Source organism: Geotrypetes seraphini, chromosome 2, assembly GCF_902459505.1.
Source record: "Geotrypetes seraphini chromosome 2, aGeoSer1.1, whole genome shotgun sequence".
NCBI classification, from domain to species: Eukaryota; Metazoa; Chordata; class Amphibia; order Gymnophiona; family Dermophiidae; genus Geotrypetes; species Geotrypetes seraphini.
Genome location: NC_047085.1, coordinates 520,232,722 through 520,256,121, shown reverse-complemented (window position 1 = coordinate 520,256,121; position 23,400 = coordinate 520,232,722). Strand labels below are relative to the sequence as shown.

At 45.0% G+C, this 23,400-nt stretch overlaps 1 protein-coding gene across 4 annotated transcripts in view; it reads right to left on the bottom strand.

Moving 5' to 3' along the window:
* LOC117354674 (zinc finger protein 845-like) overlaps window positions 1-23,400 on the bottom strand; it is a 210,921-nt gene that overhangs the window by 76,925 nt on the left and 110,596 nt on the right. For 3 of the 4 annotated variants that reach the window (XM_033932527.1, XM_033932526.1, XM_033932528.1), the window contains one exon: window positions 18,167-23,348. In XM_033932527.1, the coding sequence (XP_033788418.1) occupies window positions 21,199-23,348 (2,150 nt within the window). In that variant the 3' untranslated portion in view covers window positions 18,167-21,198. Of the gene's footprint in view, window positions 1-18,166; window positions 23,349-23,400 lie in introns of those variants that run through there. The other variant, XM_033932529.1, reaches the window with a different exon arrangement.

Genomic DNA, 23,400 nt, shown 5'->3' with positions numbered 1-23,400 from the left:
CGAAATAATTTCTTCAGCTTTGAAGATCATTCTGACCCTGTTTTGAGCCCTTTTGCAGCAAAATTGGTGAAAAAAGATCATGAAAGTGGCAAGCTGACTGAATCCAAAATAGCGGATCACTCATCCTCTGCATCACCTCTTAACTCCCAGCTCTGCGTGGGCTGCCGAAATGATGGCTGAACTGCAGGCAGCTTTGGAGGGGACAATCAGAGGTAAACTGCAACATATCATAGTTAAACTGGACAACTTGAATCAGCGTTTTGCCTCCCTAATGTCAGAAATGCAGGAAGCGCAGCAGCGGTTCGGTGGTACTGAGGACGTAGTACAGCAGCTCTCATAGGAACAAGACATGCAAAAATCTAAACTAGTGGACCTGGGGGCGAAGCTTAAGGACCTTGAAAACAGCTCCTGCTGCAACAAGTTGAGATTAGTAAGCCTTTCGTAGTCCGTGGTAGTGCTGCCCGATTCACATCGGTTCACTGATTCACTTCGGGTGAACCGATTCGAATTGATTTAAAAGAATAAAAAATCAGCTTCCCGATTCGGTCTCTCCCCCTGGCCCACTAAAGCAGGAGCAGCAGTGCTGCTCTTGCTGGCCAGCCGCTGCCGCTCCTGCTTTAGAGGGCGAGGGGGGAGGGTCAGTCGGGAAGTGCTGCAGTGTCCGGCTTCCCCCCTGGCCTCCCGGCATCAAATTTACCTAAATCCATTAGCCTGCATAAGATCGCTAGTGCTAGCGATCTTTGCAAGCTACCGTCGGGTCTTCTGAGCTGACTTCTCTCTGCCGCGGTCCCGCTCCCTTCTCTGACGTCAGTTGGGAAGGAGGGAGAGATGCTGGATGAAAGGGTAGTTAAGAAAAGGTGAATCTGTGGATGGAGATGAAAGAAAGGAACGATGCCAGACCTCTAGGGAAGAGAAACGGAAGGGGAGGACAGAGATGGCAGATGGATGATTAGCACGGAGAAAGAAGGAGACCCTGGCAAGCAAGTTATCAGAAGACAACCAAAGCCTGGGACTAACAAGATTTGAATAATGACCAGACAACAAAAGATAGAAAAAATCATTTTGTTTTCTGTTTTGTGATTACAATATGCCAGATTTGAAACATGTATCCTGCCAAAGCTGGTGTTAGACCGCAAACGTGTGCTATGATTTAACAGAGAGAGGAAAAGTCTTAATACAAATTGTAAAATGCTTAGAAATGTTAATTTGCGTTTTATCAAAATTTTAATAAACTTGAAACTTGGAGGAGGTGGGAAGTATTGGTATGTTTTCTGAGTCCTTATGGTCTCCGCGAAGAACCACACGGTAGACTTCCTTATCACTTGTTTTTTTCTGATTGGGTTGTGTAACCGAATGTTGTGTTTCTGTATTGTAAATAATATATAAAAAAAAGGGATGCAATAGTCTTGCAACAATTACTGAAGGTTAAATATCAATATTATAATATGTTGAGTGCAAGAGCGAGAAGTGACTTATTTATTAGCCGCCCTCCAATCTTCAGATACTACAGATGATTTTAGCGACAGGTTACAGATCACTAACAGCAAGTCAGCAATTTCATGTTTGAGTTCTTTTAGTACCCTGGGATGTATACCATCCGGTCCTGGTGATTTATCACTTTTTAACTTGTCGATTTGGCTCAGTACATCTTCCAGATTCACCAAGATTTCTTTCAGTTCCTCCGCATCATTGACCTTGAAAACCATTTCCGGTTCAGGTAGATCTCTTATATCTTCTTCCGTAAAGACCGATGCAAAGAATTCATTCAGTCTTTCTGCTATGTCCTTATCCTTCCTGAGCACCCCTTTCACTCCTTGATCATCCAACAGTCCTACAGATTCCTTCACAGGTTTTCTGCTTCTGATGTACCTAAAAAAAAATTGCTATTAGTTTTTGCCTCTTTTGCAAGTTTCTCTTCATATTCTTTCTTAGCTGTCTTTATCAGTGCTTTGCATCTAACATACCAGTGCTTGTGTTTCTTCTTATTTTCTTCATTCAGATTCTTCATTCTTTAAAGGATGTTTTTTAGACTCTAATAGCCTCATTCACTTCACCTTTTAACCATGCTGGCTCTCGTTTCCTCTTCTTTCCATCTTTGCTGATATGTGGCATACATCTGGTCTTCCACGATGGTATTTTTAACATAGTTAAAAATATGTTAAAAATACCATCGTGGAAGACCAGATGTATGCCACATATCAGCAAAGATGGAAAGAAGAGGAAACGAGAGCCAGCATGGTTAAAAGGTGAAGTGAATGAGGCTATTAGAGTCTAAAAAACATCCTTTACAGAATGAAGAATCTGAATGAAGAATCTGAAGGCAAGCAAAGATATTGGTCTATAAGAGTCTTGTAACTGGGGAGCCCTTCCTGGTTTCAACAGGACAATAATTAAAGCTTCCTGCAATGAGTCTCACAATTTTTCCCCTTCAAGAAATGAATTAAATACTGCCGCTAGACACCCAGAGATATCCAATTGGAGAAGCTTATAAAATTCTGCTGTAAGACCGTCAGTCCCTGGTGACTTGCCTAGCGCACTTAGCCCAGTATTAGAGTAGACCTCATCTTCCGTAGAGAATTTAAAAGCAATTTCTGATTATCAGTAAGACATGGTAACGTGACATTAGATAGGTATAAGTTACCATCCCAATTAGACTGTTCAGGGGCAGTTTATAATTGAGTGTAGAAACTGCAGAAATTTCCTGATCTGTCATAATGAGTGCTCTGTGATTGTTCTTTAGATGCAACACCCAACTGGGAACTCGAGCTTCAGCCACCAGCCTGGCTAGGAGAGAACCCAGTTTGTTGACGTTTGAATAATTGAAATTTATAATATTGGGCAGATTTATGGGCTTTTTCATGAATCAGATGATTTAGGGCTGCTTAGGAGGCTAAAAGAGGTAGTCCCATACCGTGTCACTGCATGACAATCGAAACTAGGTACTGCATGATAAGTACATCTATTGCCATCTAAAAGTATAACCTGTTACTGCACGACAAATACAACAAGTTACTGCAGGCTAAGTATATCTATTGTCAACTAAACACATAGCCAGATACAGACTAAACACAAGTTTATACGAGCCTAGAATCCGATGTCTGACTAAACAGAATCATTGCTAGCAGATAGTTAGACTAAACAGAAGCACTACTAGCAGATAAACCATACTTGCCTAACACCAGAATCCTAAATAAGACCAATTATCTTATATTATCTAACTACTTACCTCATACTATCAGACAAAATGGCAATTTTTAACAAATTCCAACTGTTATTAGGGGTACTGTATCTAATCTGCTCCAGATGCTTGTGCAATGATGAAAAGCCCCCTCAACCAATTCCTACCCACCTCTCCTGGCACAGACCAGCTAAGCTGACCAAATCAACAGGTTCCCACTGACTTTTGCAAGACTAGAACAAGGCCCACTTCAAATCCCTGTGGTAAACTCCACCCACAAACCCTTCAAACCATATAGAAACAAGACCAAAAACAGAATCCTAAAAAAGCTAGAATTTACTGAAACTCCCATCCCAACCAACTATGAAAACTTTAAGGGATTCTATCTAAATACCCATTCCCTGAGAAATAAAGCACAAATAATATACAATTGGATAGCGCAAACGAATCCGGACTTCCTGTTTCTGACAGAAACATGGATGGTCTCTGACATGGACATTATTATCATGAAAGAAATTCTACCACAGGGATATAAAATACTTCCACTATCAAGAAGTTGGAAAAAAGGGGGTGGTCTAGCGATTATTCTAAAAGAATCTTTTGATTACAACAAGATAGATTTTAAAACTTTAGAAATCCTAGAAATATTAACTTGTAAGATCACCAATGCCCAACTAGAAGAGTCATTGACTGTGACACTATTTTATATCCCTCCCAAGAAATGGACGAACGCCAGAGAATAATTTTTTGAATTCCTTACTGTAAACACCCTAAAAGGATCGTACAACCTACTACTGGGCGACATAAACATATATCTAACATAGTAGATGACGGCAGATAAAGACCCGAATGGTCCATCCAGTCTGTCCAACCTGATTTAATTTACATTTTTAAAATTTTTTCTTCTTAGCTATTTCTGGGCAAGAATCCAAAGCTCTACCCGGTACTGTGCTTGGGTTCCAACTGCCGAAATCTCTGTTAAAACCTACTCCATCCCATCTAAACCCTCTTAGCCATTGAAGCCCTCTCCAGCCCATCCTCCCCCAAACGGGCCATATTCAGAGTTCAGACACAGGCCGTGCAAGTCTGCCCAGTACTGGCCTTAGTTCAATATTTAATATTATTTTCTGATTCTAGATTCTCTGTGTTCATCCCACGCTTCTTTGAACTCAGTCACCGTTTTCCTCTCCACCACCTCTCTCGGGAGTGCCTTCCAGGCATCCACCACCCTCTCCGTAAAGTAGAAGTAATTGAAATCGACACCTTCTTACAATCGCTCGATTTCTCAATGCCAGATACAGATATAACACACGAGAAGGGGCATCAAATAGACATAGTCACTTTTTCACAAAAGGAAACCCCTGACCCAAAGATTCAATACTGTACAGGAGCGTAGGAAAAATGCATTTGGTCAGACCACTATATTGGCAAGTTCGACCTACGTTGGCAAAAGAAGCCATCCCAACCTAAATACAGAAGCAAAAACACAAAAACTATTACCAGTCGTGGTATTATAAATCCAACTGAATTCTGGGCTCATTACGAACTACAACCCAAAACCGAGGAAATACAGGACTTCCCAACAAGATAGGGAAAGTTCAGTAAGGAAGTATTAGACCAATTGGCACCATACCAAACGTACAAAAAAAAAAAAAGAAAGAGTACTAAATGAGTGGTTCAATACAGAACTTTTAGCTTGCAAGCTGTGAAAAAACAAACAAAGAAAAAGACAAGACAAACTGGAAACAAAAAATGAAAAAATACAAAACTCTGATCAAAGAAAAATGCACAAAACACTACGCACAGAAAATAGGTACATCAAAAATAAACAGTAAAGAGCTGTTTAAACTGGTAAAAACGATAACAGATACCACACAGGTCCTGAAAAAGGACTATGAGAGCATTCCATCTGCTCAAACCCTAGCTAATTTCTTTAAAAATAAAATCACTGACCTAAGAGCAACAAAGCACAGTTACTTACCGTAACAGGTGTTATCCAGGGACAGCAGGCAGATATTCTTAACACATGGGTGACGTCACCGACGGAGCCCTCGGTACGGACCTTTTTAACTAGAAGTTTCTAGTTGGCCGCACCGCGCGTGCGCGAGTGCCTTCCCGCCCGACGGAGGAGTGCGTGGTCCCCAGTTAGGATAAGCCAGCTAAGAAGCCAACCCGGGGAGGTGGGTGGGACGTAAGAATATCTGCCTGCTGTCCCTGGATAACACCTGTTACGGTAAGTAACTGTGCTTTATCCCAGGACAAGCAGGCAGCATATTCTTAACACATGGGTGACCTCCAAGCTAACAAAGAGGGAGGGGGGATGGTTGGCCATTAAGAAAATAAATTTTGTAACACAGATTGGCCGAAGTGCCCATCCCGTCTGGAGAACGCATCCAGACAGTAGTGAGTAGTGAACGTGTGAACTGAGGACCAAGTGGCCGCCTTGCAGATTTCCTCGATGGGCGTGGAACGGAGGAAAGCTACAGAAGCAGCCATAGCTCGGACTCTGTGGGCCGTGACAGCTCCTTCCAGTGAGAGACCGGCCCGAGCATAGCAGAATGCAATACAGGCAGCAAGCCAATTTGAAAGTGTCCGTTTGGAGACAGGACGACCCAAACGGTTGGGATCAAAAGACAAAAATAGCTGAGGAGATGTACGGTGAGCTCTGGTACGATCAAGGTAGTAAGCAAGGGCACGCTTACAGTCCAGCGTGTGCAACGCCTGTTCTCCAGGGTGCGAGTGAGGCTTAGGGAAGAAGACTGGTAGCACAATGGACTGGTTGAGGTGAAAAGCTGAGACCACCTTGGGAAGGAATTTAGGGTGGGTACGCAGAACAACCTTGTCATGGTGAAAAACAGTGAACGGTGGGTCGGCAACCAGTGCATGCAGTTCGCTAACCCTCCTGGCAGAGGTGATGGCTATCAGGAAAAGCACCTTCCAGGTAAGGAGCCTAAGCGAAGCTGTGGCAAGAGGCTCAAATGGAGGTTTCATGAGTGCTGAGAGAACCACATTCAGGTCCCAGACGACAGGAGGAGGCTTGAGAGGCGGTTTGATATTGAAGAGCCCTCTCATGAATCTGGAAACCAGTGGATGAGCCGTGAGAGGTTTTCCGAGAATAGGCTCATGAAACGCCGTGATGGCACTGAGGTGGACTCTGATGGAGGTAGTTTTGAGGCCAGCATTGGACAGCGAGAGCAAATATTCCAATACAGTTTCCACCGCTAAGGAGGTGGGTTCCTGATGATGCCGGAGACACCACGAGGAGAATCTGGTCCATTTCTGATGGTAACATTGGAGGGTGGCCGGTTTCCTAGAGGCGTCCAAGATGAGGCGGACTGGCTGAGAAAGGTTCTCTGGAGAGGTCAGCCCGAGAGAAACCAAGCTGTCAGGTGGAGCGAAGACAGATTGGGATGCAGTAGAGACTGATGCCGCTGCGTAAGTAGAGTAGGAAACACAGGAAGAGGAATGGGCTCCCTGGAGCTGAGTTGGAGTAGGAGGGAGAACCAGTGTTGGCGAGGCCACCGAGGGGCGATGAGAATCATGGTGGCGTTGTCCTTGCGGAGTTTGGACAAGGTCCGCAACATCAGAGGAAGTGGAGGGAAGGCATACAGGAACCGATCCCTCCAATCGAGCAGGAATGCATCCGGGGCCAGACGGTGAGGAGAGAAGAGTCTGGAACAGAAGAGGGGTAGTTGATGATTGTGAGGTGCTGCAAAGAGGTCCACCTGTGGAGTGCCCCATCGAGCAAAGATGGAGAGCAGAGTCGGAGGGTCCAACGTCCACTCGTGAGGTTGAAGGATGCGACTGAGATTGTCGGCCAGAGAGTTCTGTTCGCCCTGGATATAGACCGCCCTGAGAAAGAGATTGCGGTCCGTGGCCCAGGTCCAGATGCGGAGAGCCTCCAAACAAAGGGGGCGAGATCCGGTGCCGCCTTGCTTGTTTATGTAGTACATGGCGACTTGATTGTCTGTGCACAGGAGGAGGACTTGAGGACAGAGGAGATGTTGGAAAGCCTTGAGGGCGTAGAACATGGCCCTGAGTTCCAGGAAATTGATGTGATGACGACGCTCCTGTGGGGTCCAAAGACCCTGGGTGCGTAGATCTCCTAGGTGAGCTCCCCACGCATAGGGGGACGCATCCATGGTGATGATCATAGAGTGAGGGGGCAGATGAAAAAGCAGACCCCTGGAAAGATTTGAGGAGTTCAACCACCATTGGAGAGATTGCTGAAGAGATGATGTCACAGAGATGGGATGAGAAAGAAGATCCGTAGTCTGTGACCATTGTTTGGCGAGAGTCCATTGAGGCGTGCGGAGGTGGAGACGTGCCAGAGGAAGGACATGTACTGTCGAGGCCATGTGTCCCAGGAGGACCATCATTTGTCGAGCAGGAATGGAGGAGTGTTGGAGCACCTGACGACAGAGGTGGAGCAGAGTCCATTGACGATCGGAGGGAAGAAAAGCCCTCATTAGAGTGGTGTCCAGAACAGCTCCGATGAATTGAAGTCGCTGGGTGGGAAGTAAGTGCGACTTGGGGTAGTTGATCTCGAACCCCAGGAGGTGGAGGAGAGAGATGGTGTGATGAGTAGCCTGTAGCACAAGTTGAGATGAAGGTGCTTTCACCAACCAATCGTCCAAGTAGGGGAACACCTGGAGGTTGTGAGACCTGAGGAAGGCTGCTACCACTATAAGGCACTTGGTGAAGACCCTGGGTGAGGAAGCGAGGCCGAACGGTAGCACCTTGTACTGATAGTGGTGGTGCAGTACCTGGAACCGCAGGTAGCGGCGAGAACTCTGATTGATGGAGATGTGAGTGTAGGCCTCTTTGAGGTCCAGGGAACATAGCCAGTCGTGATGAGAAAGAAGAGGGTAGAGCGTGGCAAGGGAGAGCATTCTGAACTTCTCCTTGACCAGACATTTGTTGAGGTCCCTGAGATCGAGGATGGGACGGAGGTCTCCCGTCTTTTTGGGTACCAGGAAGTAGCGGGAGTAGAATCCCTGACCCCTTTGATCTTGAGGTACTTCTTCGATGGCATTGAGAAGGAGGAGGGATTGAACCTCCCTCAGGAGGAGGGGGGTTTGGGATGAGTTTGAAGCAGACTCTACGGGAGGGTTGTCCGATGGAAGAGTCTGGAAGTTGAGAGAGTAGCCGTGGCGGATGATGTTGAGGACCCACTGGTCCGACGTGATGACTTCCCAACGGCTGGAGAAAATGGTGAGACGACCCCCGATAGGCTGTGGAAGAGGCAGCGAGGGTGGATGACTGGCTATGCCCTGGAGAGAAGAGTCAAAAGGGCTGAGATTGTTTAGTAGGCTGAGGAGGCTTAGAGGGTTGAGTGGCCTGAGAACGAGCCTGGGTATGGTGCTGCTGTTGACGGGGTCGCCGGGTTTGTTGGGGAGGCGGATTGAGTGGCCTGGCTGAGAACCTCCGCTGATAAGAAGATTGAGGTCGATAAGGTCGGGCAGGCGGAGCCTTCTTTTTCGGCTTGATCAAGGTGTCCCACCTGGTCTCCTGGGCAGAGAGCTTCTGGGTGGTGGAATCCAGCGACTCTCCAAAAAGTTCATCCCCGAGACAGGGGGCGTTGGCCAGACGATCCTGGTGGTTTATGTCCAGGTCGGAGACTCGGAGCCAGGCTAAGCGGCGCATGGCTACGGCCATGGCAGAGGCTCGAGAGGTGAGCTCGAATGAGTCGTATATCGAGCGGACCATAAACTTGCGCAGTTGGAGAAGGCCAGAGATGTGCTGTTGGAACAGTGGGACCTTGCGCTCAGGTAGGTACTTCTGGAGGGCAGACAGTTGTTGGACCAAATGTTTCAGATAGAAAGAAAAATGGAAGGAATAGTTGTTTGCCCTGTTGGCGAGCATGGCATTCTGGTAAAGCCTCTTGCCAAACTTGTCCATGGTCTTACCTTCTCTGCCAGGAGGGGTAGAGGCATAGACACTGGAGCCCTGAGTCTTTTTCAAGGTGGATTCAACCAGAAGGGACTCATGGGGCAATTGAGATTTGTCGAATCCAGGAATAGGGATGACACGGTAAAGGTTGTCCAATTTACGAGGGGCACCCGGTACCGTGAGGGGATTCTCCAAGTTTTTGTAAAATGTTTCCCGCAGGATGTCATGCACGGGAAGCTTGAGGAACTCCTTAGGAGGTTGCTCAAAGTCTAAAGCCTCTAGAAAGGCTTGAGACTTTTTGGAGTCAGATTCTAGAGGAAGAGACAGGGCAGCAGACATTTCTCTCAGAAATTTAGAAAATGAGGACTGCTCTGGTTTAGAGGTGGCATCTGGTGCCGATGGTTCCTCATCAGATGAGGAGGGATCCTCCTCGGTACCGAGAGGAGTTTCCTCCCATAAGTCAGGGTCCCTGACCTCTGGTGCATGGCGAGACACCGGGGTGGAGGGCGCGGTATGGCGAGTCTTGGACAAAGACTTTCCAGAGCGCACCGAAACGGTACCAGGAGAGGACGACCGGCGCCGATCCCGGTCCCGGGAAGAATGACGTACCGCCTGGTGCCGAGGAGGATCCAATGTGGCATGGGAATGAACCACCTGATCGACATGGAGTTGTTCGGCCGAAAGGATCGGCATGGAGGTGTTTACAGGTACCGAAGGGGTGGACACCGGGGGCTCGGTACGGGGCTCGGGCCGGACTGGTACCGGAAGGAGCGGTGCCAGGATAGTGGGCAACAGGTGTTCAAGTTGTTGCTGTAGCTGTTCCTGGAGTTGAGCCTTTAGGATGGCCGAGATACGGTCATCTAGGGGTGGCATCGGAACCGCTTTCTTTTTCTTCGGTTCCTTGGATGCCGCTCCACGCCCCGGCGATGAGGAGGCCGATGACGAGGCACTCACCGAGATCGGGGCGGAGCGCTTGCGGGACCGGTGCGATGCCGGCAGGGACGGTGTCGCCACCGTAGCTGGAGGGCGCTCGAGGGAAGAGGAAGGCTTCTTAGCCGGCTTACCTGGCGCCAGCGGCGCCGATGTGGGGTCGGCCGATGTCGAGGTCGATGGTGCCGATTTTTGAGGTACCGCCGTTGAAGTTGAGGAGTCCATCGCCGACTCGGTGCCGAAGAGAAGAGTTTGTTGAATTCTTCGGTTTTTAAGAGTTCTTTTTTGAAGTGTGGCACAGCGGGTGCAGGAGTCCGCCCGATGCTCCGGACCCAGACACTGCAAGCACCAATTGTGTGGGTCAGTGATGGAGATCGGGCGTGCACACCGCTGGCACTTCTTGAAACCGACCTGCGGGGGCATGAAGGGGAAAATAGCCTCCGCAAAATCGAAGCCCGAGGCCTGTATAATGGCAACAGGCCCCGCCGGGGCAAAAACGAAAAAAGGGGAAAAAAGCAAAGTTTTTTTTTTTTTTGGCAAAGCAAAGCAAAAATAAACCCGAAGGTAAAGAAAGAAAAATAAGGAAAAAAAGCGCGAGCGGGAAGGCAAAAAGTGGTTTCAACGGCCGTTGAAAAAACACACGCGTCTTCTTCGCTCCGCGGAAACGAAGAAACTGGGGACCACGCACTCCTCCGTCGGGCGGGAAGGCACTCGCGCACGCGCGGTGCGGCCAACTAGAAACTTCTAGTTAAAAAGGTCCGTACCGAGGGCTCCGTCGGTGACGTCACCCATGTGTTAAGAATATGCTGCCTGCTTGTCCTGGGATAATACCTTCGTCCATAATCAACACAGATTTCTATTTTGGACCCCATGAACAGGAGTCCAGAGCAGACATGCTCTGGGACCACTTTGAATTTCCAAACTGGCATAATTTCTTAACTTTGCTCAATAAATACACCAAATCAAACTGCTTACTGGACGAATGTCTCTCTAAGATCATGAAAGTTGCTCCACCTGACTTTAGAAAGGAGCTATTCACTTGGTTAACAACTACTCTTACTAATGGGATATTGAACGAGGAAATGGGACACATACTGATCACACCTATCCCCAAAGATCAGAAAAACTCAATAGCCCTGATATCCAACCATAGGCCCATAGCGAGCATCCCCTTATTCACTAAGCTACAAGAAGGATTGGTCAACTTGGAACTAGTGAACTACTTAACCAAATTTAACATTCTTAGTGAACATCAATCAGGATTTAGAAAAGGCTACAGCACCAAAACAGTTATAGCTTCCATCCTTAACCAACTCTATGGCCTTTTCAGTAATGGCACAAGTGCTCTGATTCTACAATTAGATCTTAGTATTGCGTTCGACCTAGTAGACCACAAAATAATGCTATTATGCCTAGACACTATTGGTCTCTTGGGAAAAGTTAAGAAATGGTTCCAGAACTTCCTAACAAACAGATCATACCGAGTGACCAGCGATGGGAATTACTCTAGCCCATGGAAAAAACCCTCGGGGGTCCCCCAAGGCTCCCCGCTATTACCCACACTATTCAACATTTACATCTCATCCTTAGAACATCTACTACAAAAGTTAAACTTAAACTATTATATATATGCAGATCTCTATCTTAATTCCCTTAAATAACATAACAAATTAAATTCTAGACCACATCTCTCATATATTGACCAAAATTGAAAAATGGACAATCAACTTCAAACTGAAACTAAATACAGAAAAGACGAAAGTCTTCTTGGCATGCCCTAAGGACAAAATTACCAGAACATCATTACAATTAAATGGCCACGAATACTCAATTTCCAAAACTATAAAAATTCTGGGAATCACACTAGACACACATCTAACCATGGCTGACCACATGAACATTGTGGCGAAGAAATGTTTTGTACACTATGCTAAGAATCATTAAAAAATACTTTGATGCTACATCCTTTAGATTACTGGTGCAGTCTTTGATCCTATCAATACTGGACTACTGCAATATCGTTTATCTAGGTATCCCAAAGAAAACAGTACAAAAATTAAGAATAGTACAAAACACAGCAGTTTGCTTGATCTTCAGATTGAGGAAAAATGACCACATTAGCCCTTACTAAAGAAGGTTGCACTGGTTGCCAATGGAGGCACAAATAATGTTCAAGTTTGCCTGTATTTGTTTCAAGCAGGTCTGGGGACTAGCACCTTCCTATCTTCTACTACATTTTGTACTACACAACCCCACACGGTCAACCTGAAACCATAACATATTTACATACCCAAAAATCACCGGCTGCAAATCCTTTTTTAGACAGGTCCTTCATGTTCCAATCAAGTAAACAGCAGTCCTAGATAGGTAATTACATCAATGGAACCAGGCTGACCTATGGCGCTTTTCGGAGAGCAATTAAAACCGTACTGTTTGACAAATTCATCTCCTAAACAGAAGCCTCACTACTTACAAAATTATATTCTCCCTCTGTCAATTTCTGTGTAACATGCTGTCCCCTCATTTTCTGCATTCTGAAATTCGCTGATTGTTCCAGCATATTCCTTGGGTTGCATACACAAGACCTATATTACATACCTAAGATTCATATTTTCCTTTTATCTATTTCCTGTTAATAAGTTATACCTTCACTACTTGCATTCTGTAATTCACCAACTGTCCAGCTTCATTCTGTAATTCACTGTATTCAGTATTTGGCTTTTTCTGTAATTCGCTTTATTCTGTAATTCACTTCATTCTGCAATTCACAGAATGAAGCTCTCTTCTATATTTCGCAGTGTCCAACTTTATTCCTTGGAATGTAATTTGCTGATTATCCATCTTTCTTTGATGTGAACCGCCTAGAAGTCATTCAACTATGGCGGTATAGAAGAATAAAGTTATTATTATTATTATTGACGGACCCTAGCTTCCCATCTCTTAATTTCTGCCTCTCCCACATATCTCTTAAGGGCACAATAAGAGATGATCTCGCCCAGAAGAACAGCTTTAGCTGCCTCCAAAAAGGATGGGTTGAGAGGCATGTTCACTATTGTCCTTCATATAATTATTCCAACTAGTGTGGATAAAGACATGAAACTTGGTATCAAAATACAAGTGTCTAGGAAATCTCCACTTTTGAGGCCTGGGGATCTCATTTGTATCCCATCACTCTAACCATACGAATGCGTGGTCAGAGAACAGGACAGACCAATACCTGTCTGATTCAGCTCCGAAGATAGTGTGTATGAGATCAGCAAATAATCCATTCTTGATTGCATCCCATGCACCCTAGAAACATATGAATAGTCTTTGTCCTCTGGGTGCAGAAATCTCCAAGAATCCAATAAATTTAAGGACTCACAGAGAAGAGGTAATCCTTTTGAGTAATCAACAGGTGTAACTCGAAGTAAGAAGATCCATAAGAGGATCAAAAATGGTAGTTAAAGCCTCCCTCCATGATAATAGGTATGTTAGTGTGAAAATCTGATGAAATCTCGGTAGAAGACCTTGTCATATGTGTTGGGTGCTATACATTCACCAATAACATTTCCTGACGGTCGACTGATATGTGGACTATAAGAACTCTTCCCTGGCAGTCTTGGTAAATAGAATGGTTTTCCACTGTCAGCCCCTTCATGAATAGCATAACTACCCCAGCTCTTTCTTATATAGGACAGGGTTGTATATAATATCACCCACCTAACCATCGATGAAGCTTTGCGTGTTCTAACTTGGACAAGTGAGTTTACTGGAGTAAAGCAATGTGTGCCTCATGCCTATTCAACTTCTGTAGGATCTTACTGCATTTTATTGAGAGTGAATACCTCCCACATTCCAAGAGATAATTTTACGAGTCAAGAATCCACATCCATGGGTTCCAGTACATGCCACTATGATTCCATGGAATAGAGACTCGGGCATCCCAGCCCATATCCGTGTCCCCCCAAAATTACCTTTCCCATACTATTCAATACCAGTTGCCTCCTGTTGACAGCATCACTTGCCAACTCCATAAACAACTATCCCCCCCACCCAAAGAAGTGATCTTGGCTTCTATCTTTGGAATCTTCTTGATGCTAACTTCCCCCTGTAAATGAGTATCACCCCAGGATCAATAGTGACAGGAAAACCACCAAAAAAACATTAAACTCAGGGACGCTGAGCAACAAAGATACTCTGCCATAGCGTGGACCCTTGATATAAATATTTATACTCAAGATTGCTCTAAATCTCAGTAGTGTCCCACAAAAGCTTCACCAGTAGGAAAAACAACGAGCAGAGGACTCCCAGAAGTTAAGTCCCATTCTAACCAAATATGAGAAATCCCGAGTCATGCCACAGTCAAAGTATAGAAGAAGATCTTGCAATGTTTAAACTTGGAACAAGAAAACACCAAATGACTCACCTATGTCTGCGGATATTTATTTTATTTATTCAATTTTCTATACCGTTCTCCCAGCAGAGCTCAGAACGGTTTACATGAATTTATTCAGGTACTCAAGCATTTTTCCGTTTGTCCCAGTGGGCTCACAATCTATCTGGATATCATGTTCAAAAAGTCCTGAGCTGGGCCCAGCTGTTCAAAAAACTGATTCTTGCTGGCATGATTAACCCTGAGCTTGGCTGGGAAAAGTAATGAGAATTTAATCTTCTTTGCCGCCAGCGATGTGCAAATTGGCACAAATGCTTTCCTAGCCATTGTCACACGTGCCAAATAATCTTGAAAGTGCTAAATTTTGTCCCTCATATCAGGTCAATTCCTGAACGAATAGTGTGCAGGATGGCTTGCTTGTGGGTAAAGTGTAGGAGTCTTAATATTACTGCACGCAGCCTGGACCCAGCTTGGTGCAACAGTCCCACCCGTGTGCAGATTCAATTTTCAGAGGCTCCATCTGCAAGTCTAATGGAATAGCTTCTGTAAATCATTTTTCCAATAAAAGAGAAAGGTCCCTCTCTCAAGATGTTTCAGGAATACCAATAAGTCTCAAATTATTTATCGAACGGTTTTCTAAATCATCTAGTTTGTTCTGCAAATTAATCAAACTCTGTTTCAAAGTAGCGATAGGGCCTGCTGCTGTTATTGTTCAATCTTCTAGTTCTCCCACACGTCGTTGGATTTCATCAATTTGAAGTCCCATACTATCCAGGCGTTTGTGAGTGGCATACGCTTTATGAAAAATAGCTTGTAATTTTTTATCAAGTGCCGCCTCCACTGCTGCTGTTATCTCAGCAGTTCATGTGGCGCACATATTGGAAGGCAGTGGGGATTGAGGATCCACCATCTTAAGGATGCGGGCCTTTCAGCGTCTCGCAGCTTTCTCTTGAGCTATCAATGCTATGGTAGCCCTACTCTATGGCAAAAGACTTAGAGCTAGATTCACAAAGCAAACCGATCGTGAACCAGGGGTGGTGCGGTGGGCCGCTCAGGTGGTGGGTTGGTCCAGGGGGTAACTCGCATGCATGTCAGGGAGTGGGGGAAAGGGGTGACTCAGTTGGTGGCAGGGCAGGAGGGAGTATGCATCCCTCCTGCCATATTTGGGAGGGCAGCATCGGGTGGTGGGGGCATTTTTTTAGGAGTTTGAGGAGGAAGGAGGCACTTCGGTGGGGGGAGGGGGATTTTTTATTTTTTAACCAAGCAGCTATTTTGTGTGTGTAATACACACAAACCATCTGCCCGATTTAAAAAAAAAAATTTAAAAAGCCAGCAGAAGCAGTGACAGGAGGCTGTGGATTTAGAATTAGTCAAAGACATTGGATAGTGACAGGAGGCTGTGGATATAGAATTAGTCGAAGACATTGAGAATATCACTTTGTGTGGAGACACAGTATTGTTAGGAGACTTCAATATGCCTGATGTGGATTGAAACAATCTTTCCGCTACGACCAGCGGCAGCAGGAAGCTATAATTAACCTCTATAAAGGGAGCGAGACTCAGACAAATGGTATTAGAGCCCACTAGGGATCGGGCGATACTAGACCTAATACTCACCAACGGAGAAAGTGTCACAGAGGTCTCGGTAGGCGATACGTTGGCCTCCAGTGACCACAACATGATATGGTTCAACCTCAGGAAAGGTTTCACTAAGTTAAGCACATCAACCAAGGTCCTCAACTTTAAGGGCACAAACTTTGAAAGTATGGGAGATTTCGTCCATCGGGCACTGCAAAACCATGCCGAAATAGATAATGTAGAGGTAATGTGGTCAACTCTGAAATCAATCTTACACGAAACAACCAACCGCTACGTCAAATCAGTAAGTAAACGGCGAAGAAACAATAGACCACAGTGGTTCTCTGCGGAGTTCTCAGACCTCATAAAAAAGAAGAAAAGAGCGTTCATCATCTACAAACAATCAGGGAAGCGAGAATCCAAGGAAGACTATCTGGCCAAGTCAAAAGCGGTCAAAACAGCAGTCAGGGAGGCCAAACTCCAAATGGAGAACCTTGCGAAGAACATCAAGAAGGGCGATAAATTCTTCTTCCGGTATATTAGTGACAGAAAAAGAAACCCGACGGGAACTATGTAGAATCGGACTCCGACAAAGCCAAACTTTTAAATGAATACTTCTGCTCGGTCTTCACTTGTGAGGCGCCGGGATCCGGCCCTCAGCTGCTGACGAGGGAAAACTCGGAAGACCCGTTTCGAAATTTCGAGTTTACACCCGGCAGTGTTTACGAGGAGCTATCAAGACTCAAGGTAAACAAAGCTATGGGACCGGACAAACTACACCCCTGGGTGCTCAGGGAGTTGAGTGATGTCCTGGCGGAAACGTTATCCGCGCTCTTCAATCTTTCCCTAAGTACAGGAAGAGTCCCGTTGGATTGGAAAATGGCTAACGTCATTCCACTCCACAAAAAGGGATGCAGGACGGAGGCTGAGAATTATAGACCAGTGAGTCTCACATCGATAGTGAGTAAACTTATGGAAACACTAATCAAACGCCAATTGGATACGATCCTGAATGAGACTCTACGAGATCCCCATCAACATGGTCTTACGAAGGGAAGGTCCTGCCAATCAAATCTGATAAGCTTCTTTGACTAGGTAACAAGAAAGCTGGATATAGGGGAGTCCCTGGACGTCGTGTACTTGGACTTCAGCAAAGCGTTTGATAGCGTCCCACACCGCAGGTTATTGAGCAAGATGGGTTCGATGGGACTGGGTGAAACATTAACCGCATGGGTTAGGGACTGGCTTAGAGGTAGACTTCAGAGGGTAGTGGTAAACGGGACCCTCTCCGATACGACGGAGGTGATCAGCGGAGTGCTGCAGGGCTCGGTCTTGGGCCCGATCATATTTAACATCTTCGTAAGAGACTTGGCTGAGGAGCTTCGAGGTAAAATTACATTATTCGCCGATGACGCCAAACTATGCAACATGGTAGGCAACCGCACAACAGATGAAAGCACAGTGCCCGACAAAATCTCAATGCCCGACAGTATCACGCAGGACCTACTCCTGCTGGAGCATTGGTCAAAGACTTGGCAACTAAGTTTCAATGCCAAAAAATGCAAGGTCATGCACCTTGGCGACAAAAATTCATGCAGGACTTACACCCTAAATGGTGAGATCCTAGCAAGGCCTGTAGCAGAACGTGACTTGGGAGTGATCATTAGCGAAGACATGAAGACTGCCAATCAAGTGGAGAAAGCTTCATCCAGGGCTAGACAAATCATGGGCTGTATCCGTAGAAGTTTCGTCAGCCGTAAGCCCGAGATCATAATGCCGTTGTACAGATCCATGGTGAGACCCCATCTGGAATATGTGTACAATTCTGGAGGCCGCATTATCAAAAAGATGTGCGGAGAGCTGAGTCGGTTCAGCGAATGGCCACCAGGATGGTCTCAGGACTCAATGATCTCCCGTATGAGGAACGACTGGGTAAGTTGCAGCTGTACTCACTCGAGGAACGCAGAGAGAGGGGAGACATGATCGAGACGTTCAAATATGTCACAGGCCGTATCGAGGTGGAAGAGGATCTCTTTTTCCTTAAAGGACCCATGGCAACAAGAGGGCATCCGTTGAAAATCAGGGTTGGGAAATTTCATGGCGACACCAGAAAATATTTCTTCACTGAAAGGGTGGTTGATCGCTGGAATAATCTTCCACAACAGGTAACTGAGGCAAGCAGCGTGCCAGATTTTAAGAAAAGATGGGATTGGCATGTGGGATCTCTTCATGGAGGTAGTTAGGGGGTGGGCCATTAGTGTAGGCAGACTAGATGGGCCATGGCCCTTTTCTGCCATCATGTTCTAAGTTTCTATGTTTCTACTGTCAGGGTCTGCGCAGGCTCGAGGATTGCTCTGTAGCGATCCATGGAGTGAGTGGGGGGCGTGTCAATGATCGTCCCCATTTGCATGCAGGCCTTTTGTTAATTCGTTGGCCTGCATGCAATTGGGAACGGATCAGAGACACAATCGGGGTTTAGTGAATCTAGCCCTTAGTGGACAATACTCCAACTGTTGACAAAGTCACCACCAGTCCCAGGATGTTCAGAAATGCAGATAGTTAGTAAGATGTGCAAAAAGTCGGGGGAAGCAGAGCTCTGCTGCTTAGTGTCCTCTCTGTCTCATGGCACCACCTTATTCTGTGATGTTAACATACTCTTCAAAATGAGTTTTAGTCTCCGATAATATTCTTTACTGATATTTTCTCTCAGCTATTTCTGCTCAATAGTTGTTCTTTCCAACACCCCTAAATGTTCATATACACTTTCTTCCTGCATCTCCTGTATAAATATTTTTGTGTATCTTTAAATATGAATGTGATTAAAACCTCTCTCACATTCTGGACAAGTATATGGTTTCTCTCCAGTATGACTTCTATAGTGGTTTTAAATGTGGTTGGCAATTAGAGAATGACAAGGTGACTGTTACCCGTGGGTAAGCCGCCAAAACGGGGAAGAAAAAAAACTGATTGCGGGTACGGGAATAAGGCCATTCACCGCCCGTGGAGCGGTAAATGGCCTTGTCCCCGCAGTTAAGTATTTTGCGCGCATTGCTTCACATCACCCCTCGCGATCGCCATCGCCATGATCCGGGCATCTCCCTCCCTCCTTTCACCTTCACTGGTGATTTTCATTTTTCTGTCTCCAAACGGCACAAGCCTTTTCATAAGTCGCACATGGATGCCCAAAACTTCTCCTCGGACGCAAGCGGAAACAGGAAGTTGCATCAGAGGAAAAGTTTCAGGGCAGCCACATGAAACTTGAGAAAAACACAGGCCGCTCGGAGACAGAAAAATGAAAATCGCCAGCGAAGGTGAAGGGAGGGAGATGCCCAAACTGCGGCAATTGGGAGGAGGCTGCTGGCCGCGCGAAGGGCACTGATGGAAATGGAGAGAGGGAGGAGCAGACGCTGCATATTAGTTTCAAGTTTATTTATAGCTTATTAATGGATAGGAGAGAGGGGAGAAGACGCCGAAGGAAAGTGGGGAGGGGTGAGAGTGGAACAGATGCTAAAGGGAAGTGCAGAGGAGAGAGGGGAGCACATACTAGATGGAAGGAGGGGATAAAGAAAAAAGAGCACATGCTGGATTGGGGAGACAGACACCAGATCTGAGGGGAGGAAAGGAGGAGAAAGATGCTAAAAACCACCTAGTCGAGGGAAGGAAAGCGGAAGGGAAGAAGACAGGGATGCCAGACTATATGGGGGAGTGAAGGGAAGAAGATGAATGCCAGAGCAATGGGGAGGGAGGTGGAGAGATGTAAAGGAGAGGCGGACAGTTTCTTGTAGAGGCATAGAAACAGAGCAGATGTCATATGGAAGAGGCAGAGAGAAGGCAGACAGTGGATGGATAGAACAAAATGACGAGGAGATGAGAAAAGCAGAAACCAGACAATAAAGGTAGAAACAAATTTCTATTTCTTTTGCTTTAGGATAAAGTAGTATTGTAGTTGTGTTGATAAACATTTATAAACAAAGCCCTGCTAGCTGAAGATCTCTTCCTCTAGTTCTGCAGCCTGAATTTTGATTCATAAAATGACAATTGTACAAAATATTGTTTCCTTTTATACTTTAATAAAAGAAGCTCAGTATAAAAGTATTAGAGGCTTGTGTGGATTGGAACAGATGGTTTGCGGGGACGGGGGACAAATTTTTTTCCCCATGTCATTCTCTATTGCCAATTAAAGGTTTTACCACATTCTGGACATGTATATGGTTTATCTTCAGTATGAATCCTCTTGTGTATGAGCCGGATTCTGTAACCAGCACCCAAGTCAATGGCCGCTTCAAAAGTGGTCACCGATTGCCTGTTAATCATTCGAGGGTGTCGGTTACAGAATCGCACCTAAATTTAGTCAATATAGGCGGCTGAAATGTAGGCCCAGAAAACTCTGGCCTACATTTCAGCCACTTATCTTTGCTTACACTGCAGCAGCCGATTGCGGCAGAGGAATTTCCTTCTCCCCCATCAACTGAGCATCAGGGAGTCCCCAAAGCCATGATTCTGTAACCAGTGCCGGCTATAGTAGGGAACCCCCTGAACCCACTACAAATCAGCTGGCAGGAGATGCCCACTCTGTTCTGCTGGCACTCTGCTAACCCACTATCATTCCTAGCAGGAGGGGTGCCCAATCGCTCATGCCAGTACCCACCCCCAACACCACCCCGAATCCTTACCCGTACTTTTGTGGAAGGGCGGCTGGAGAGATGCCCAGACCCTCCCACCAGCAGGACTGCCTTTTCCGAATGGTGGGCCTTCCCTTTCCTGGAGTCTTAGACCTCCTTCCCAGTGGTTCTCTAAGACTCCAATTGGTTAGATCCCTAATGCCACTGCCGGGGATGTTAGCGGGGATGCCGGCAGGAGGAATTGGGCATCCCTCCTACTGAGGATATTAAGGCAGGGGGGTGCTAACAGGAGGGAGTGGGCATCTCTCCTACCAGCTGATTTGTGGTGGGGTTTGGGACAGGGAATCCCCAAAGTTGCGATTCTGTAACCAGCACCCAGAACTTGTGAGCCAGTTACAGATTGCGGCTTTGGGGAATTTCTGATGCTCAGCTGATGGAGGAAGAGAGGGAACTCTGGAACGATCAGCTGCTGCATTCTAGGTAAAAGATAGACAACTGAAATGTAGGCCAGAATTCTCAGGACTACATTTCAGCCACCTATGTTGGAATGATTCGTGGCTGGGTAGCTGCTTTAGATCGCCTAATGCCATTTCAGACATTGGTAGGCGCTAACCTTGCCATTTCTAACTATCGGCAGGGGGCCTACTGATGCCTAAATCTAGGCGCTGGTTATAGAATTTCCCCCTATATCTTTTACCATATTCTGCACTGATATATGGTCTCTCTCCAGTATGAATCCTCTTGTGTACTTTAAAATTTGATTGACGATTAAAACTTTTACCACATTCTGGACACATATATGGTTTCTCTCCAGTATGAATCCCCTCATGTCTCCTTAAATTTGATTCCTGACTAAAGATTTTCCCACATTTTGAACAAGTATATGGTTTATCTCCAGTATGAATCCTCTTGTGCCTTTTTAAATTTGATTGCCCATTAAAGCTTTTACCACATTCTGGGCACGTATATGGTTTTTCTCCAGTATGAATCCTCTCATGACTCCTTAACTCTGATTGCCGACCAAAGCTTTTACCACATTCTGAACAGGTATATGGTTTCTCTCCAGTATGAATCCTCTTGTGTGTTTTAAAACTTGATTGATGATTAAAACTTTTACCACATTCTGAACAGGTATATGGTTTCTCTCCAGTATGAATCCTTTTGTGCCTTTTTAAATTTGATTGCCCATTAAAGCTTTTACCACATTCTGGACATGTATATGGGTATTCCCCAGTATGAATCCTCTTGTGTATTTTTAAACTTGACTGCCGATTAAAACTTTTATCACATTCTGGACAAGTAAATGGTTTATCTCCAGTATGAATCCTCTTGTGTATTTTTATAGCTGATTGCCCATTAAAGCTTTTCCCACATTCTGGACATTTATATGGTTTCTCTCCAGTATGAATCCTCTTGTGCCTTTTTAAATTTGATTGCCCATTAAAGCTTTTACCACATTCTGGACATATATATGGGTTTTCTCCAGTATGAATCCTCTTGTGCCTTTTAAAATTTGATTGCCTATTAAAGTTTTTACCACATTCTGGACATATATATGGATTTTCTCCAGTATGAATCCTCTGGTGTATTTTTAAACTTGAGTGCCGATTAAAATTTTTATCACATTCTAGACATGTAAATGGTTTATCTTCAGTATGAATCCTTTTGTGCATTTTTAAAGCTGATTGAACATTAAAGTTTTTACCACATTCTGGACATTTATATGGGTTTTCTCCAGTATGAATCCTCTTGTGCCTCTTTAAATCTGATTCCTGACTAAAGGTTTTCATACATTCTGAACAGGTATATGGTTTCTCTCCAGTATGACTCCTCTTGTGCCTTTTTAAATTTGATTGCCCATTAAAGCTTTTCCCACATTCTGGACATTTATATGGTTTTTCTCCTGTATGAATCCTCTCGTGTTTCTTTAATTCTGATTGCTGACTAAAGATTTTCCCACATTCTGAACAGGTATACGGTTTCTCTCCAGTATGAATTCTCTTGTGCCTTTTCAAATTTGATTGCCCATTAAAGCTTTTACCACATTCTGGACATGTATATGGTTTTTCTCCTGTATGAATCCTCTCATGTTTCTTTAATTCTGATTGCTGACTAAAGATTTTCCCACATTCTGAACAGGTATACGGTTTCTCTCCAGTATGAACCCTCTTGTGTGTTTTAAAACTTGATTGATGATTAAAACTTTTCCCACATTCTGAACAGGTATACGGTTTCTCTCCAGTATGAATCCTCTTGTGCCTTTTTAAATTTGATTGTCCATTGAAGCTTTTACCACATTCTGGACATGTATATGGGTATTCCCCAGTATGAATCCTCTTGTGTATTTTTAAACTTGACTGCCGATTAAAGCTTTTCCCACATTCTGGACAGGTATATGGTTTCTCTCCAGTATGGATCCTCTTGTGTATTTTAAAAGCTGATTGGCCATTAAAACGTTTACCACATTCTGGACATTTATATGGTTTCTCTCCAGTATGAATCCTCTTGTGCATTTTAAAACTTGATTGTTGACTAAAACATTTATCACATTCTGAACAGGCATATGGTTTTTCTCCAGTATGAATCCTCTCGTGTCTCCTTAAATCTGATTCCTGACTAAAGATTTTCCCACATTCTGAACAGCTATAAGGTTTCTCTCCAGTATGAATCCTCTCATGTTTTCTTAAATTTGATTGGTGTTTAAAACTTTTGCCGCATTCTGGACATGCAACTGGTCTCTCACTTTCATGGATCTTCTGAAGATATTTTAAACCTGTTTGATAATAAAAAGTTATCATATTATAAAGATGTAGAATGTTTCCCAT